Source organism: Amblyraja radiata, chromosome 15 (assembly GCF_010909765.2).
Source record: "Amblyraja radiata isolate CabotCenter1 chromosome 15, sAmbRad1.1.pri, whole genome shotgun sequence".
Classification (NCBI taxonomy): Eukaryota; Metazoa; Chordata; class Chondrichthyes; order Rajiformes; family Rajidae; genus Amblyraja; species Amblyraja radiata.
Window position 1 is genome coordinate 44,970,894 of NC_045970.1, and position 17,650 is coordinate 44,988,543.

At 43.0% G+C, this 17,650-nt stretch overlaps 1 protein-coding gene across 39 annotated transcripts in view; it reads left to right on the top strand.

Annotated features, from left to right (window-relative positions):
- The window catches only part of ank3 (ankyrin 3), a 523,147-nt gene extending 506,401 nt beyond the window's left edge, over positions 1-16,746 (top strand). For 34 of the 39 annotated variants that reach the window (XM_033034307.1, XM_033034304.1, XM_033034296.1 and 31 more), the window contains 7 exons: positions 2,120-2,789; positions 4,160-4,577; positions 6,865-6,945; positions 9,341-9,424; positions 9,553-9,684; positions 12,456-12,555; positions 15,328-16,746. In XM_033034307.1, the coding sequence (XP_032890198.1) occupies positions 2,120-2,789; positions 4,160-4,577; positions 6,865-6,945; positions 9,341-9,424; positions 9,553-9,684; positions 12,456-12,524 (1,454 nt within the window). In that variant the 3' untranslated portion in view covers positions 12,525-12,555; positions 15,328-16,746. The remainder of the gene's footprint in view (positions 1-2,119; positions 2,790-4,159; positions 4,578-6,864; positions 6,946-9,340; positions 9,425-9,552; positions 9,685-12,455; positions 12,556-15,327) is intronic. The other 5 variants (XM_033034328.1, XM_033034323.1, XM_033034313.1 and 2 more) reach the window with 5 other exon arrangements.
- The last annotated feature ends 904 nt before the right edge of the window (positions 16,747-17,650 follow it).

Consider the following 17,650-nt stretch of genomic DNA (forward strand, 5'->3'; position numbering starts at 1 on the left):
ACCCCTTCCGGGAAAACACTGCTGATTGCCTACGCGACTGATTAGCGACCTGGATTTCGTTTAATGTGGCTGTCCCCCCAGTCTCCTTACAGACCTTCCTCTTCCCAAAGTCTAGCCTTAAAGCATCTTCAGTTTCATGACTTATTCTGGACCCAAGTTATCGTCTGTCCATTCCCTCCCCAGACGCTGCCCGTCCCGTTGTGTTTGGGTGTTTTGAACGCAACTCTCCGTTTACAGGCGTTGACGATCGGTTTGAAATCATTTTTCATCTTTTTTTCATCAGTGTGCATGTCTGTACATTTGTCGTGGAGTTCACCAAAATTTCTCCTCCCTTGGCCATCATCCTGGTCAGTAAAACCCATTTGATCTGAAATACTTTCCTCTGTGTTTTCCTCCTTGTCTTGTCATCTCTCTTGTCTGTCTGCCTGCTCAAAGTTCTGCAGGAATGTATGCTACGAGTTTTCAAACTTGAGGATTAAGATGAACAGACAGTTGAAGGACAGATAGTTCTGTTTAGTTTAGTGTACCAAGGCATAGTGAAAAGCTTTTTTTGCGTGCTTCCAGTCAGCGGAGAGACAATACATGATTACAATCGAGCCATCCACAGTGTACAGATATATGATCAACACGAATAATGTTTAATGCAAGCTAAACCCCGATCAAAGATACGAATGTGTGGCCATGTTAATTTGCTTATTGTTTCCATGTGCATTGGAGCATAATGCATACTATTTAACAAGTATTTCAATCCATGAGTAACTAATACATGGACATTAGAAGCTAGGTATTCACCCTTTATATCAAGAAAGCAGTGGGACAGATTGTGCACAATCTGACTCGCATTCAATCCAAACTCCAACGTCGGGAATGCCATAATGGCCTTTGCAGCTCGCTGTCCCCAAAGGCACGTTTGATTGCTTTTGAAAGCATCTGATTGTCAGGGATATTTAGCAGCTTTTTGTTTAATGGATTCAGGTAATTTTTTGCAGAAAAAAAAAGTTACATTACAGTAAAGTAATTATAAATATAAAACAAACTAATGAAAAATGAACGAAAACTTTTGCGATTCATGAAGTCGAGGGGCTGGATGCGAAGTGCAACTGAGTCCAGCGCTGCATTGGGAGGGCAACCTTGTTGGAAATAACGTCTAGAGCAAAGATAAGCTCACCATGAACGGCGGGGTGGACAGCAGTTCTCCGTCGCCCAGAAGCTCCACCTAAGCTTTATGGAAGTGATTGAGTTAACCAGTGGAAGTAATTTAGCCACAAAATAATAACTAAGCACAGCATCCTTTAAGAACTCGAAGTCTGTCATTGAAGCACAGGTAATATCAGTCACTGATGTGAATATGATATTGGGAGCAGATGATGAAAAGCTTGGTTAGAAGAAGTTTTAAACTGGGCCCTAAAGGAGAAGGGCGGGAGTATAAAAGACTTCTGTCCAGATGGCTGAAGTGGTCGGGTGAAAGGAATGGGTTATCTTTGGGTCGTTGTACAAGCAGAACCCAAGACCTCCTTGTTTCAGAGACAGCAAGCGTGTGTGGATTAGGATAGAGAACCAAAGATCCTGCTTCAAGAGGTGGCCGTCTGCTTCTGGGTACATTGAGTTAAAATGCCTTTTCGGCCCAGGGACTCCATGTTGACCTTCGATCGCCCGTTCACACTAGTTCTATATTATCCCACTTTCTCATCCACTCCCTGCACACTTGGGGCAATTAACCGACACACCCGCCACTTCTTTTGGATGTGGGAGGGAAACCGGAGCACCTGGAGGAAACCCACGCAATCCCAGTGAGAATCTGCAAACTCCACTCAAACCACAGCCGAGGTCAGGATCGAACCTGGTTCTCTGGCTCTGTGAGGCAGCAGCTTGACCAACTGTGCCACTGGTTACATTTTATTTCATAAAATTAATGTTAATAGAGGAAAGGAAGCTAATTTGAGAATGTAGGCTAGTTGATTAATGAAACTGATTTAAAAGCCACAGATAGTTGCTTCTGCTCAGTTACATTTCATCATCCATGTTGAGTAGATTCATGTGTTGCCATTACCTGTCGTGTTTCTGTTATGTGACCATGCATGTTGTATGTAGTTTGTTCCATTGTGTTTTGCTCATTCAGGTTACTCTTCCATCAAAGAGGAGCTGCTGACACCTGCCACATTACGCTATTTGCCACCCTCCCCCCTCCATTTTGATGATTATTTTAGCAATTACCCTGGTGCTGAGTTAGCTTCCCCAAATCCCCATCAAAGCCACCTGGCACTAGAAGAAGTATCGGTTTTCAGCGAAACCGAGGAGGATTCAGGAGAAGTGGCCGGTGCTGATTTGCCAGGCCACTGTCTGGTGCCAGGTGAGATGGTCCCTTCGCCAGTGGGACAGGCGGATGAGCCACGGGGCTCCGAGTGTGAACCCGAATTCCAATTCATCAGCGGCAACGTCCGCGTTGCCCAGTCTCCCACCGATGCAGACGTCCAGTCACCGAAGGACCGATGCACGACCAAATCAAGTGCCGCTCCCCACCAAGGACGTTCCGATGCACCCGATTCCGAGGAGCCCTCAGAGTTCCACGGAGAGCTGGAGCATGTTCAGCCCAGGCGGAGTTCCAGCAGTTCAGATGACGAGGAGGTGACAAACGAAGACGTCCAGACCCTTGACCATGCTCAGAGTTCCCAGAAAGAATTCTTTACAGTTCCAGGTTGGCCCAGTGATGCATCCAGTGTTGATGTGGAGCCACCAACCCCAAAGAGCTGCCACTTGAGCACTGACGACCTGGATGAAGACAACGCCAAGTAAGTGGGATATTGATTGAGAGTCAGAAACTGAAGCGTTGCCCGGACTTTTGTCTCATGACTAGTTTAGTTCGGTTTTGAGATAAAGCACGGAGATGCACGAGTGTTGTGGGGTAATAGATGCATGGAATGTGAAGCCAGAGAAAGGAATATAGGTGGATGGGGATGGGGGAGGGGAGGGGGGTGGGTAGAGAAAGATACTTGCTCAGCTCACTTGATCTGACCTGTAGCTTAGTTTAGAGATACAGCACAGAAACAGGCTTACCGAGTCTGTGCCGACCAGCGATCCCACACACTAACACTATCCTACACACACTGGGGACAATTTACGTTTATACCAGGCAAATTCATCTGCAATCCTGTACGTCTTTGGAGTGTGGGAGGAAACCGAAGATCTCTGAGAAAACTCACGGGGAGATCGTGCAAACTCCGTACAGACGAGCAGCCATAGTCAGGAACAAACCCGGGTCTCTGGTGCTGTAAGACAGACAGTAGCTGTACTGCTACGCCACCGTGACGCCCTGATGTACATGATTCTACTCCTCCACCAAATTTCTTAATATATAACTGCCCTTTGAAATGGCCTCACAAGCACTCGTTTGTATCAAACCGCTACTAGCCATTCAAGACCAAGCTCACATTGCCTTCTCTGGGAATCTAGTACTAGGCGGTAAATGTGTATGTCCTGAGTTAATTATAAAGGACACTGGTGCCAATTAATGTTTACATTAGGAATGAAGAGTTAACTGATATGTGATATGTAGGTCCATTCAGAAAGGCTATTTTAGTTTATAAAATAAATCTCCTTCTATTTTAGCAAAATAAACGGATATTTTAGCAGCATGGCCCAACTTAGAAACATAGAAAATAGGTGCAGGAGTAGGCCATTCGGCCCTTCGAGCCAGCACCGCCATTCAATATGATCATGGCTGAATATCTAAAATCAGTACCCCGTTCCCGGCTTTTTCCCCATGTCCCTTGATTCCCTTCACCCTAAGAGCTAAATATAACTCTTGAAAACATCCAGTGAATTGGCCTCCACTGCCTTCTGTGGCAGAGAATTCCTCAGATTCACAACTCTCTGGGTGAAAAAGTTTTTCCTCATCTCAGTCCTAAATGGCCGACCCCTTATTCTTCAACTGTGACCTCTGGTTCTGCACTCCCCCAACAGGGGGAACATTTTTCCTGCATGCCGACCAAGATGCCCCATCTACACTAATCCCACCTGCATGCGTTTGGCCCATATCCTTCCAAACCTTTCCTGTCAATGTACCTGTCCTGATGTTTTATTTTTAATGTTGTTGTTGTGATAGTTTATTGTAAAATGTCATGAAATGTTGTTGTGAAAATCATATTTTCATATTTTGTAGATTTCAGGAGCAGAGCAACAGGAATGAACTTGCTGGATCTGTGAAGTTTCATTTGAAAGGACCGGTTTTGAAACCAGAGGAGAACGGGGACCTTGACTTGCACAGGCCGGAGCGTCAAAGGGAATCTGGCCACGCCGCGGTGGGTCCATTGATTCAGGAGGTGGTGGCCGACATGCCCGTGACATCGCACGACAGGAAAACGGTGAACGGAAAGGCGCAGAAACGCTCGTCACTAATCACGGAACAAGCGGAGCCGGTGAAGGAACTGCAAGCAGACGGCAGGCGTGTGGGTGCTGAGGAGCACGGAGCCACTGTGTTTAGCACCGAGAGGAAGACGAGTTGGGGCACGCCAGACGGGATTAAATCAGGAACAAACATCAGGGTGGAAGGGCCCCTACCAGCAGAACACAAAGCACAGGTGAAACACCTTTCCTTCATATGCCTGCTATTTTGGAAATGCTACATAATAATACTCAGTGCCTCTTATCTTTTCCTGTTCTAATCCTTGGCGGGCGGTACAGCGGCGCAGCGGTAGAGTTGCTGCCTTACAGCCTCAGACCCGGGTTCAATCAAGACTACGGGTGCTGCCTGTTCGGAGTTTGTACATTCTCCCCGTGACCCCGTAGGTTTTTCACCGAGATCTTCGGTCTCCTCCCACGCTGCAAAGACGTACAGGTTTGTCGGTTAATTGGCTTGGTATGACTGTAAATTGTCCCTAGTCTATGTAGAATAGTGTTAATTTGCGGGGATCGCTGGTCGGAGCGGACTCGAAGGGCCTGTTTCCGTGCTGTATCGCTAAACTAAACTAATCCTTTTAAGTTAAGAGTGCATTTTGTTCTCATAAAATTTGATGGTTTTCACGTTTTTGTTATTTACTATTCATATCATGCAATCCCTTTCCTATTGCACATGTTCTTCCCAATGGATCAAAATGGTTCTCAAAATCTGGTCTGATACAGCTTAAACTAGAAAGGCATGGCTGTAAGATGTACACAGAATCATGTGTTTCTAGGCTTTGAGAGATTAACCTCACCGATCCATGAACAAATCACTGCAGGAAAGATAAACCCACCGTTGCAATCCTTAACCTCCCTAGCAGTTCATTAGTTCATAAGTTCAAGGAGAAGAAAAAGGCCATTCAGCCCATCAAGTCTACTCCGCCATTCAATCATGGCTGATCCATCTTTCCAAGATACATATGGAAGACATATGAACAAAGAACAGATCCCAAAAGATAGCTCGATTCACTGCTGACAATGAAATGCATAGGATGAGAATCCTTTCCAAGATGGATCATTTTCCTGCCTTCTCCCCATTACTCCTGACACCCACTTCACTCCCTGGCCTACACCCTCGTCCAGGATAACCTTTACCAAGGAAGATCGATAGTACAGCATAATGAGACTTTAAGAATTATTTGGAGGATTTGAACAGGATCAGATCGAGTCTTCTCATAATTACAAGTGTTAATAATTGTTCAATGGTTAATTATAAATGTACATCTTTGAACCATCTGCTAAAATATGGCCGGATTGTCATCCAATGCATTTCATTGTCGGCAGTGAATCAAGCTATCTTTTGGGATCTGTTTCTGAGCTGCATCTTCCATATGTATATTTTTTTCCTGCAGTGCTATCACAACTATAAGACAGGAGTTTCTTTGAAACAGGGCCTGCTAGGTCTAGTTTGTCCAAGAAAATGCGCACTTAAAGTAGTTATCCCATTGAAACTAGAGATTTTTTTTTTTATAAACTCAAACTGAAAAATGTTCAATTGAATATTTCAGTGTTGTATTACAATTGATTTCTTTGTACGACCTGGTTAGTGAAACATGCACTTGATAGACGTAGACTAAATTATGACTGATAACACATTGATTATATGTTAAAATCCTAATCCCCAAATTACCAATGTTTCCGTTTCAAAATACTAAAGGGAGCAGATTTAATTGCCTGAAAAATTGCTACCACCCCGGCCTCACTCGGATAAAATAGTATCTGTAGGTGTTAAGTGTAAGAAGGAACTGCAGATGATGGCGTACATTGATAAGACAAAGATAGACAAAAAATGTCGGGGTAACTCAGCGGGACAGGCATCGCTGGAGAGAAGGAATGGGTGACGTTTTGGATCGAGGCCCTTCTTCATACCAGAGATGCTGCATGTCCCGATGTACTGGTGTTACTCCAGTATTTTGTGTTCGGCCATCGGTGTTATATTGTTGAAACTGGGTTGTGACGTGCAAATGAAGTGCCTGATGTCGTTAAGTCATGTGATCAAGAGAGCAGGAACAGATGCAGAACGAGAAGCCATGTAGAAGCCTGTACAAGTCATTTTAATAGTTGGAACTATTAAAAGAGAACTACGACACAAAGTGCTGTCTCCGTTCTTCATCTTGAAGATAGACTTCAAGGCAACACAAACATAACAATGGAGAAAGAAAGCTTCTTTGGCTTTGTCATTTTAATTCTAAAATATTTGGGTTTGAGATTATTTTAATTCTCTTGCAATTGATCAGAAAAATCAGCTTGTATATTCCTATCACGGGGAATTTCAATAGCTGGCAACGAACACTGATGCAGCTGGTTTAAATCTTGGCCATAACAATCAGCCAGCCAGGCAAGTGCCAGTGGCTCAAAGTAAATGCATCTGTTCCTGACAACCACCGTGTCATCTTGTAACACAATGTGCTGACGTGCATCGAGCAGGAACTTGGGGAGAATGAGTCCAGCTCGGATGAGGAGGAGTTTGTCATAACCAGTGTGACGCGTCGCAGGGTGATTCTGAAGGTATCCACTTTGTCCTGGTTTGCTGTGCATTGATTGCTTGGAGGTGGCTTTCTACGCAACTGTGTTGTTTGAATACTCCAGAGTGCAGCATTCTTTGAGCTCAAGCATGTCTTTCACAGGATCCGTGGGTTTGATGAACATTGTTCCAATTTTCTTTAGCTCATTGTTGTTCTGGGGAATTCCAGTTCCATGTTTCATGGGCATTTTTCATCAGATCAACTTAACATCCCTGCTTTCTTTTCCACCATTTTAACTGGAATTGTATAATTTTTCACGTCAAGATTTTTATTGTCATATGTACGAGATAGAACAATCTAGTTTTGTATACAGTTCAGTACAAGTAACGCTATACATAAGCACTTAGCTACATCTTAGATGAGTATTTCAGATACAGTACATAAGCAGTAGCAGACTGAAACTGTATAAAGAGTCGCCAGATTTGGTGCCATTTTCAAGTCCCGGTTGTTGTAGGTGTAGAATTCATAACCGGACCATGAAGGCCCGTTGCCCTTTTGCCGCTGCAAGGTCGTCCTGGCCAAGTGCAGCCGTTGGTGTCCGCCAACGCAAGCACAAGATAGATCGCAGAAAGGAGACAGTTGGCTCCCCCATTACATAATTGTCCATCAAACCTAATATTAAACAGAAAGCGTGCTCTGACTGCTGCTGCATTCTTATTTTGGATGGTGTGTGTCGTGTGGGCTTCTAGTTGGTTTGCCTTAGTACAGGCTGTCGTGATATTAAATCAACAGAAAACATATCAAACTTAACAAAGCTTCTGCGCTGACTTTAGATGCACAGTTTGGGTCCTGTCTTCCCGGTATTGTGTCTTTTTTGATTAATCCAGATTGCCCTCAGAATGTGAAAATAAAACATGAATTATTTTGAAACGTTAATAGTTTGTTACCCGTGGACGGAATGAAAGTCTATTGCAGAGTCTTAAAGTTTCTAGGATCTTGCAGCAAGGAAATGGCCGTTCGGCCCAGCTTGTCCCTGCCGACCTAGCTGCCCCATCTAAGCTAGTCCCATATACCCGCGTTTGGCCCAAATCCCTCTCAACCTTTCCTATCCATTTTCCTGTCCAAAAGTCTTTTAAAGATGAGCAAGTTTGATCCTGGTGCAAAATTACTGGCTAATGTGATACATAATCGGAGACAGTCCAGGGGGGTGGGGGGCACTCAGCCGGGCCGGTTCATTCCTATAGCTCTGGGGATGAAGCTGTTCCTGAGTCTGGAGGTTCGGGCGTAGAAGGCCTTGTAACGTCTGCCGGAGAGAAGTAGTTCGAACAGTCCATTACAAGCAGGTGGTTTTGTGACATGACATCCAATTATTATTCCTGACCTGGCTCTAGCCTGTGGACACTTTCTCTTTCTCATTGGCCATTTCTGAGATGCTGTTCGATCATAATAATGGTGATGCACTTCTGCAGTAATCTAGTGGCATTTCAGTGGTTTGTCAATTAAAATGTATCAATGAGACCTCCTTGAAGAATATGAGATTCCTTCATAAATAAGGACCTGAAGTTTTAGGTTGATTTTTCTCAAGAGTAATTGGGAAGCACCGGGAATCAAAGGAATCGCAGAAATAGGCCATGAGAAAGGGAAAGTGTCCACAGAGCTGCCTGCCCAGGTCAGGAATAATCATTGGATGTCATGTCATAAAACCACCTGCTTGCAACTCTACTCATCCCCTTTACCCTGACTCATCCCCTTTACTCTGACTCACCCCCCCTGTGCCAAATAGAAAGTTAATTGGATGAATTAATCAATGCGGAGCATACCGAGTATTTTGGAAGTGATTTCATGGGAGAGGAGGATTGCAGCTGCCTTCAGTTAATCTTGATTAATTTGGATGATTTCTAAATACAAACAGTTATTTCCCCCTCTCCACCAAAAAAATGAAAGCCCTTATGATTTTTTTATTTTCTTGGATGCAGCGGTAGAATTGCTGCCTTACAGCACCAGAGACCCGGGTTCGATTCTGACTGCGGGTCATGTCTGCACAGAGTTTGTACACTCCAAAGATGTACAGGTTTGCAGGTTCATTGGCTTTGGTAAATTGTCCCCAGTACATAGGAAAGTGCTAGTGTGCGGGGATCGCTGGTCGGTGCCGACTCGGTGGGCCGAAGGGTCTGTTTCCGTGCTGTATCTCTAAACTAAACTAAAGCTGCTGATTGCAGTGGCGGTTTGAAGAACAAGCCTTTTGATCCCTGAGAGAATTCGGAGCAGTCACAGAGGATCGGCAATGTTGTTTTCAAGGGATGCATGGAGACCAGAGTGTGGATTTATGGCAATGGTGTTGTGCACTAATCAGTGTGTGGTCTGAAGGACATGAACTCCAGTCTCTACCTCTTGCTAAAATCTTGCTAAAATTAATTTTCACGTAATGCACCCTTTAGGGAGAGGACGCTAAAAGAGTCCCCGGAGAGATGGTCACAGAAGAGCAGTTCGTTGATGAAGATGGAAATGTTATCACCAAAAAAGTAATGCTGCCACTGGCCAATTTTATCATGCACATTTTCAACTTCTCCTCATAAGCTGGAGCTGAGAGCATCAAGCACGGATTTTAAAACTCTTGAATTTCCTTTCAACCCCCTTCCTCTTCTCTCAGGTGACCCGCACAGTGGTGAGGCGGCTTGTTGTGTCTTCGAGCAGGGACCGTGAGGATGAGGAACTAGAAAGGGATGGGCAAGGCGATGCGGAGCAGACCGAGTATTTTGGAAGTGATTTCATGGGAGAGGAGGTTTGCAGCTGCGTTCAGTAAAGAATGAGAATAACAGCAGAATTATTTATTTGGTGCTTGGCTTAATAGGGGATGAGGAATCTGCTTCAGACGCCCCAAATTGTCACCTGAGCCAATCTGGTAGCGATCCTATTGGAAGTGAAGACTATCAGTCTTCCAATATGGTGCCCAACCCAGGTGACGATTTGTGTGCTGGCCACAGAAGCAGATAAGCAATCGCCTATTACAATCGCTCCACACTCTTAAATCTCTACTCCTACAGCGACATATTTTACTTTAACTATGATCTTCTTAAACTCTTCTCTGATCTGTCCATATTCTGCTTTCCAGCTGTTATCAGGCAACTGCAACATCCTACCACAACCAGAGAGCAGTCCTGAACTACTAACTTAAGTGCCCTCCGTGATGTTTGGAACAAAGACCCATCATTTATTTATTTGCCTCTGTACTCCACAATTTGAGATCTGTAATAGAACAAATCATATGTGGTTAATAAATGTCATTTTTATACATTTTGGTTTCACCATGTAGAAATTACAGTGTTTATACATAGTCCCCCCATTTCAGGGCACCATAATGTTTGGGACACAGCAATGTAATGGAAATGAAATTTAGTATTTTGTTGCATATCCCTTGCATGCAATGACTGCTTGAAGTCTGCGATTCATGGACATCACCAGTTGCTGGGTGTCTTCTCTGGTGATGCTCTGTCAGGCCCGTATTGCAGCCATCTTTAGCTTATGCTTGTTTTGGGTGCTAGTCCCCTTCAGTTTTCTCTTCAGCATATAAAAGGCATGCTCAATTGGGTTCAGATCGGGTGATTGACAACTCCTTTGTTGCTTGAGCAGTATGTTTGGGCTCATTGTCTTGCTGTAGAATGAACCACCGGCCGATGAGTTTTGAGGCATTTGTTTGAACTTGAGCAGGTAGGATGTGTCTATACATTTAAAAATTCATTATGCTACTACCATCAGCAGTTGTTCCATCAATGAAGATTAGTGAGCCAGTACCTTCAGCAGCCATACATGCCCAGGTTATAATACCCACCCCTCCACCCCACTGTGTTTCACAGGTGAGGTGGTATGCTTTGGATCTTGGACAGTTCCTTCTCTCCTCCATACTTTGCTCTTGCCATCACTCTGATATAAGTTAATCTTTGTCTCATCTGTCCACAATATCTTTTTCCAGAACTGTGGTTGCTCTTTTAAGTACTTCTTGGCAAACTGTAACCCGGCCAACCTATTTTTGCGGCTGACCAGTGATTTGCATCTTGCAGTGTAGCCTCTGTATTTCTGTTCATGAAGTCTTCTGCTGACAGTGATCATTGACAAATCCACACCTGACTCCCGAAGAGTGTTTCTGATCTGTCGGACAGGTGTTTGGGTTTTTTCTTTATTATAGAGAGAATTCTTCTGTCATCAGCTGTGGAGGTGGTCTTCCTTGGCCTGCCAGTCCCTTTGCGATTAATAAGCTCACCAGTGCTCTCTTTCTTCTTAATGATGTTCCAAAAATTGATTTTGGTAAGCCTAAGGTTTGGCTAATGTCCCTATAACAGTTCTATTCTTGTTTCTCAGACTCAGAATGGCTTATTTGACTTTCATTGGCACAACTTTGGTCCTCATGTTGATAAACAGCAATAAAAGTTTCCAAAGGTGATGGAAAGACTGGATGAACGACTGGGTTCTGAGAGCTCTCTTATACCTGCATTAAGGAGGCATTTAAAGACAAACCTGAGCAATTACAAACACCTGTGTAGTCATGTGTCCCAAACATTATGGTGCCCTGAAATGGAAGGGGACTAGGTATAAACACAGCTGTAATATCTACATGGTGAAACCAAAATGTATCAAAATGGCCTTTATTAAAAATCTGACAATGTGCACTTAAACCACATGTGATTTTATAAATCTCAAATTGTGCAAATAAATAAATGATGGGTCTTTGTCCCAAAGATTATGGAGGGCACTGTATGTTTCTGCAGAATTTACATTCACCTGAATAATTTGTTTGTATGGGGTGGGGGTGGGGGGAGGGGATATGCTAATGATTAATTCTGCTGTGTGTGGAGTTATTTTCCAACTAATCAGAACATGCTTTTAAGATGCCTGATACTAAAAGTGTTTCCTGTGATGATGGCCTTAGACAAACCTCCCTTGCGATACCTGACATTGTCCAAAACAATGTGCTTGTCTTCAGCTAAAATCTCCAAACATCTATTGCCTTTTGTTACAAGCCTTTTGTTAAAAATTCCAGTTTGGATGATTTCCAGCAACAACACAAAAAATCATTCTGACCTTAATGGGAACACAGTGCTTACATCAGTTGGTACCCTTCAGATGCTGGGTGATGTATGGCAAGATGAATAATTGAATCACTGAACTTGTTTTTATTAAATGCACCATTCTCGGTAATTTCCAAATGGAGCACTTCTCGGAACGAGGCTGGTCGTTATTTACGTGGATGCTTTGAGTGAGATTTTCAGGCTGTGTGGCGATCCTCTTAACACACTTTGGCTTTCGCTGACCTTGCTCTGCTCACTGGTTCAATAACCGACCTTTCTTACAGAATCGTCACTTGCTGCTTGTGTGAACTGTTCATGTAGGATATAAATTATAGCACACGTCTTGCAAAAATACTGCTTGCGCTCCATTTCACTCATTGTACTAACAGTATCTAATACTTTCAAAGCAGTGATTTCCATGGAGACACCAATGTAACAGTTCAAAAATTTCAGGCTGTTTCCTTACAACATATTTATTTTGCCTTGACAGGTCGAAGGATATAAAGTTGTCAAAGTGAAGAAGGAGACAATCCGACAAGCAGATAAGAAGACTCATTAATGGTCCATAAAGAGCTGAATTGGAGCTACAGGTAGAGTATAGCCGTAAGGGATTTACATACAACTGCTTTGCAGTTTGAAGTAGGAAAGAGTGCTGGTGTTTGCTTTTAAGTGCTGATAGAACATAGAACAGTGCAGCACAGGAACAGTCCCTTCGGCCCACAATGTCTGTGTTGAACAATATCCCAAGATAAACGAATCTCATCTGCCTGGAAAAGATCCATATCCCATGTGCCAATTTAAAAGGTAGACAAGAAAGCTGGAGAAACTCAGCGGGTGAGGCAGCATCTATGGAGCGAAGGAAATAGGCAGCGTTTCGGGTCGAAACCCTTCTTCAGACTCAATGCTCCTTTGTGAAAGATACTCTTAACTTAATTTTATAAAATAACATTTTACACGATGGCACAGTAACGTAGCTGGTCAAGATGCTGCCTCGCAGTACCAGAGACCTGGGTTCAATCCTAATCTCATGTGCTATCTGTATAGAGTTTGCATATTCAACCTTGGACGGGATGTGCTTCCTCTGGGCGCTCCTGCTTCCTCCCACATCCCAAAAGACGTGTGGGTTTGTTGGTTGACTGGTCTCTGTAAAATTGGCCCAAGATGTGGAAGAAGTAGTGTGATCAGGTAACCAATGGTCAGTGTGGGATTGGATGGGTCCAATGCCATATCTGTTAGCAAAACTCGGCACCTACTATTGTATCTGCCACCGCCACCACCCATTGGCTTTGCATTCCAGGCACCCATCGCCCTCTGTGCTGCTCCTTTCATGTGACGGCAGTTCAATGGATTCTGAAACTCTTTGGGCAGCAATAAGCAGAAGAGCAATACAAGTCTTGTCTATCTTAAACACAAAAAGCTGGAGTAACTCGGAGTCTCTGGAGCAGGGTCTCCAGGTTGGCTTTTTTAGCGCCAAATTCCAGAAATCTGGGCTTTTTAAAAAGTTGGTTGGCATCAGAAAATTCATTTGGCTTTTTCCTGGCTTTTTTTACATGCTGAAATTATCTGCACGAAAATTACATACCATCCTTTTTCTAAAACATTTTCCTTTAAGAGAAATATTTTATGGTCAGTTACATTTGGCAATATTTCTGCCGCCAACTAGGAGGGTGGGAGCACTGGGACCCACCCAGCAGAGTCGGGCCACTGTGTGTAAATTCAATATCTGTTTTTCTGTAAATTCAATATCTGTTTTTGGATTGAATTCTGTTTTTAATTTGTGTCTCTGTGATGTCTTTTTTACCTGTTCTATTCCGATTATATGTTTTTATTCCGATTACTATGTAAGGTGTCCTTGAGATGTCTGAAAGGCGCCCATTAAATAAAATTTATTATTATTATTATTAATATGCAGCATCCAGGCCACCATAAAAAATATTGGATTTTTACTGTCAGAAATACGCAATTGGTTTTGCCGTAGTAAATTAAGACTAGAAGCAGAGTGACGAACCCAGCTACAGAATTTGAGCCAACCCGAACTGCCCCCCTCCCCTTTGAAAAACCTTCATTTAAGCGGTGGGTTGTGCCTGGAAAGGCTATGTTTAATATTCTGATGAACTGGGAAGACCTAAAGGCTTATTTCACTTCTGCTGAACTAGCCCAATCAAAGTTAGATACAAAATTCAAAGCAAGACTCCTAAAGGAAATGTTGTCAGACCACAAAAACTACTGCTCTTTGAGTTTGCAACACTTGTTGTGCAGGAATTTGAAAGACTGAACAGCCTTTTTCATCAAACCAAAGCTGATCCTCATGAATTGTACCAACAACTTATTCTTACACCGGAAGAGTCTTCAGAACAGACTGTTTGATGCCAAAGGACAGAAAGAAAAAATACTCATCAAGTTAATGTTGGTAACTTATTACATAATAAGTTCCTACAGCAGAACAACAGGGCTGAAGCTCATCTGGAAATAAAAAATGACAAAGAAAGATGGATGTCTATGCTAGAAGAAGCTCTCTGTCAAGTTACACGTAAAGTAATGTCGGCAAGAGATACATTTGAAAGTTTTATCAAAATTGAGCCCTGTGATGATTATGAATCAAATTTCGACGCCCCGGTTTTCCGAGTTACCCTTTATACACCATGCAGGAAACAAGGTCACACAATTGAAGAACAATACAGACAAATGCCTTTGGTTGATTGGAAAGAAGAAGCTCCATTTAAGAAAGATGGACTCCCTACAGACACTGAAGAGTTTTGGATTAGTGTGCTTCAGCGTCAAGCATTTAAAGAGCTCACCACTTTTGCCCTTCCTTGCCAAATAAACCCCTGTCAGCAATGCTGTAGTTGAGGGGATATTTTCTCTTGTATCTTCTGTTAAAACGAAGGCAAGAAACAGAATGCAGCTGAATCTTCTTGGTGCTATTGTGAGAATCGGGGCAGAACTATTGCTTTCAAGCAAATGTTGCAAAGACTTCACTGCATCTCCAGAAATGCTGAAAAACATCACATCGGACAAGATTTATGCCGTATGTTCCACTCATTCCAGTGGGGAGCATAGTAATCACCTGGATCTGGAGCTTTTCATGTGATGCGTGTATGAAAAATATATTAAAGAATGTTTGGCTTTTTTCTGGGTTTTTCTAGTTTTGTTTAGGTTTTTTAATGGCATTTTCCTCGTGTTGTTTGGCTTTAAATTAAAATTTCAATCTGGCAACCCTGCTCTGGAGAAAAGGAATAGGTGACATTTCAGTTTGAGACCCTTCTTCAGACTGAGTTACTCCAGCCTTTTGTGTCTGTCTTCGGGTTAAACCTGCATCTGCAGTTCCTTCCTACACATCCTGTCTATCTTGTCTTTTTCAGGAACACGTTTTACTACTGCCAGTGCCCAGGAGGAAGTGGCTGGGACAGAAGAGGAGCGACTGCAGATGAAGTGTGTGCCTGCTGCTTTCACACATTAAAGCATGGTTTAGATACAACAGGATATTTTAATTTAGCATGAGCAACTTTAAAACCGCATGGGAATTCACTTTCATTCGTTGACCTGAAGGGAGTGCACTTGGCGCATTGAGTGACAGACAAATGGGCGCTTTCTGTATGAGTGACTTTTCAATCTCTCTGCGTCACCCGGCAGAGGTTTTATGTGGCGCCTTTGATACCTTTCCTGTGACTGAGGATATTGACAGCAGATCATAAATGCATCGAGGAGCCGGCAAGGAGTGTGCAAATCACTGATTATTCACAGCATCTAGCCTTATAATTTTCTTAAACCCATGGTTTCAGGGTATAAAAAAAAAATCAATACTTGCTTATTTAAAAAAAATAAAAACACACATCAAAAAAAAAATCATAAATGGTTTTGCTGTACATAAAGAACTCTGTAAAAAAAATTATGATCAGGTGGCGTTTTTGGAAGAAACGCAAATGTGCTATCTGAGCACTGCAACTGTTATAGTGTCTGATTCACGCTTTAGAAGTTGATTCCACCTACTAAAAGCGTTTTGAGTGTGACTCCACAATTTCTTTGTACAATTAATAGAGAAAAAGGTATAATCTTTGTATATGCAAAAACACTGGCTTCATTTTAAGATAGCTTTCTTTCAGACTACACTGCAGAATTTAAAATGATTTTGAAAAATGTAATTCTGTGAAAAAAATTTATCTCAAAACAAAGTTTCCTCAGTCTACCGATATTCTGATGCATGTGTCCCTCATTTGGATTACAATATTTTTTTTTCTAAGTTTGGAGACACTGTTGAAGATTAACACACTTTATCACACATTTCCCTTTTATTCTCTCTTGCTTTTTTTTTACAACTAAATGATCTTAAAAGATGCCATACATCGTGCGAAGGGGAAATGTTTCAAGTTCTTGCTTCTCGAGGGATATCTGCTTGCAATTCAATAGATGAACTAATTCTCTTGCAGGCACCGTATTAAGTTGAGACAATTGAGGTTGTACATGCTTGTAGACTGGCAACATGCTGTAAAATTATGACTATATCATGTGTATTGGCAATAAGATGTAGAAGTCTTTCCATAAGCCGATCATCTGTAATCTTTTTTAGCAGTGTAATAATAGGTTGTTAAGGCCTGCCGTGGTTAAAAAGGGCGTTCCACATTTGAGTTTGGTGAACTATTCTCCTTTGTTGATTATATTCATATGAAAACATTAAGCAGTCACTGAAGATAGCTCTTATAACATATGTATGAAAACAAAACTCCACTGAATGATCCAATTGATTATTCAAGCAAAAAATAAATTGTGTTAAATCACTAGTATTCCGTGCATTTTCTTAGGAAGCACTCTGTCATGGGAATATTCCAGGGATTTGTGCTCCTTGTTTCTTTGGTCACCTTGTCGAGTTGGCCTCAGATGATGTTCTCAGTATTTGTACAGGTGACCTGCTGCTTAATTAACCTCTTGAGCTTGGAAAAGTATCAGCAAAATGTCCTTTGCCGTTAACCCTGAGATGACCCAGAGAGGTTGAGGGAGTGCAAGATCTGGTGATTTTAAAATGTTTGAATTCTTTGGCACACTCGCTCAATCTGGAGTCTGGTGCTCCTGTGTTCGTGAACACAGGCAGCACTAAAGCTACTTGCTTCAACTTTTGTACAGATTAAACCGTCGTAGAATCACACAGCACGGAAACAGGCCCTTTGGCCCATCTCAGATAGACACAAAATGCTGGAGTAACTCGAGTCTGAGGAAGGGTCCCGACCCGAAACGTCACCCATTCCTTCTCTCCAGAGATGCTGCCTGTCCAGCTGAGTTACTCCAGCATTTTGTGTCTACCTTTGGATTAAACCAGCATCGGTTGTTCCTTCCTACACCTTTGCCCATCTCATCCATGCCAACCAAGGTGCCCCATCTAAGAAAGCCCCACTTGCCCACATTGGCAGTGGGAGCCTTGGCGGCGGTGAGCTCTCGCGATCGACCCACGATCAGCGGTCGATGAGCGTGAGGGGGGACCGCTGTGAGGAACAATGGAGGCCCCGGCGTGGGGGGGGACACTCTAGTTTTTGAATCCTCTGCCCAGGGGATAAGTCTGTGTTTGTTTGTTCGTTCTGGTGAAGGTGCTGTGCACAAGGCAACCAGCCAACAGTTGCTTCATGTTCCTTCTTGTGTTTTGTGACTGTTGGCGGACCAATTACCCTCCAGGGATTAATACAGTTCTATCGTATC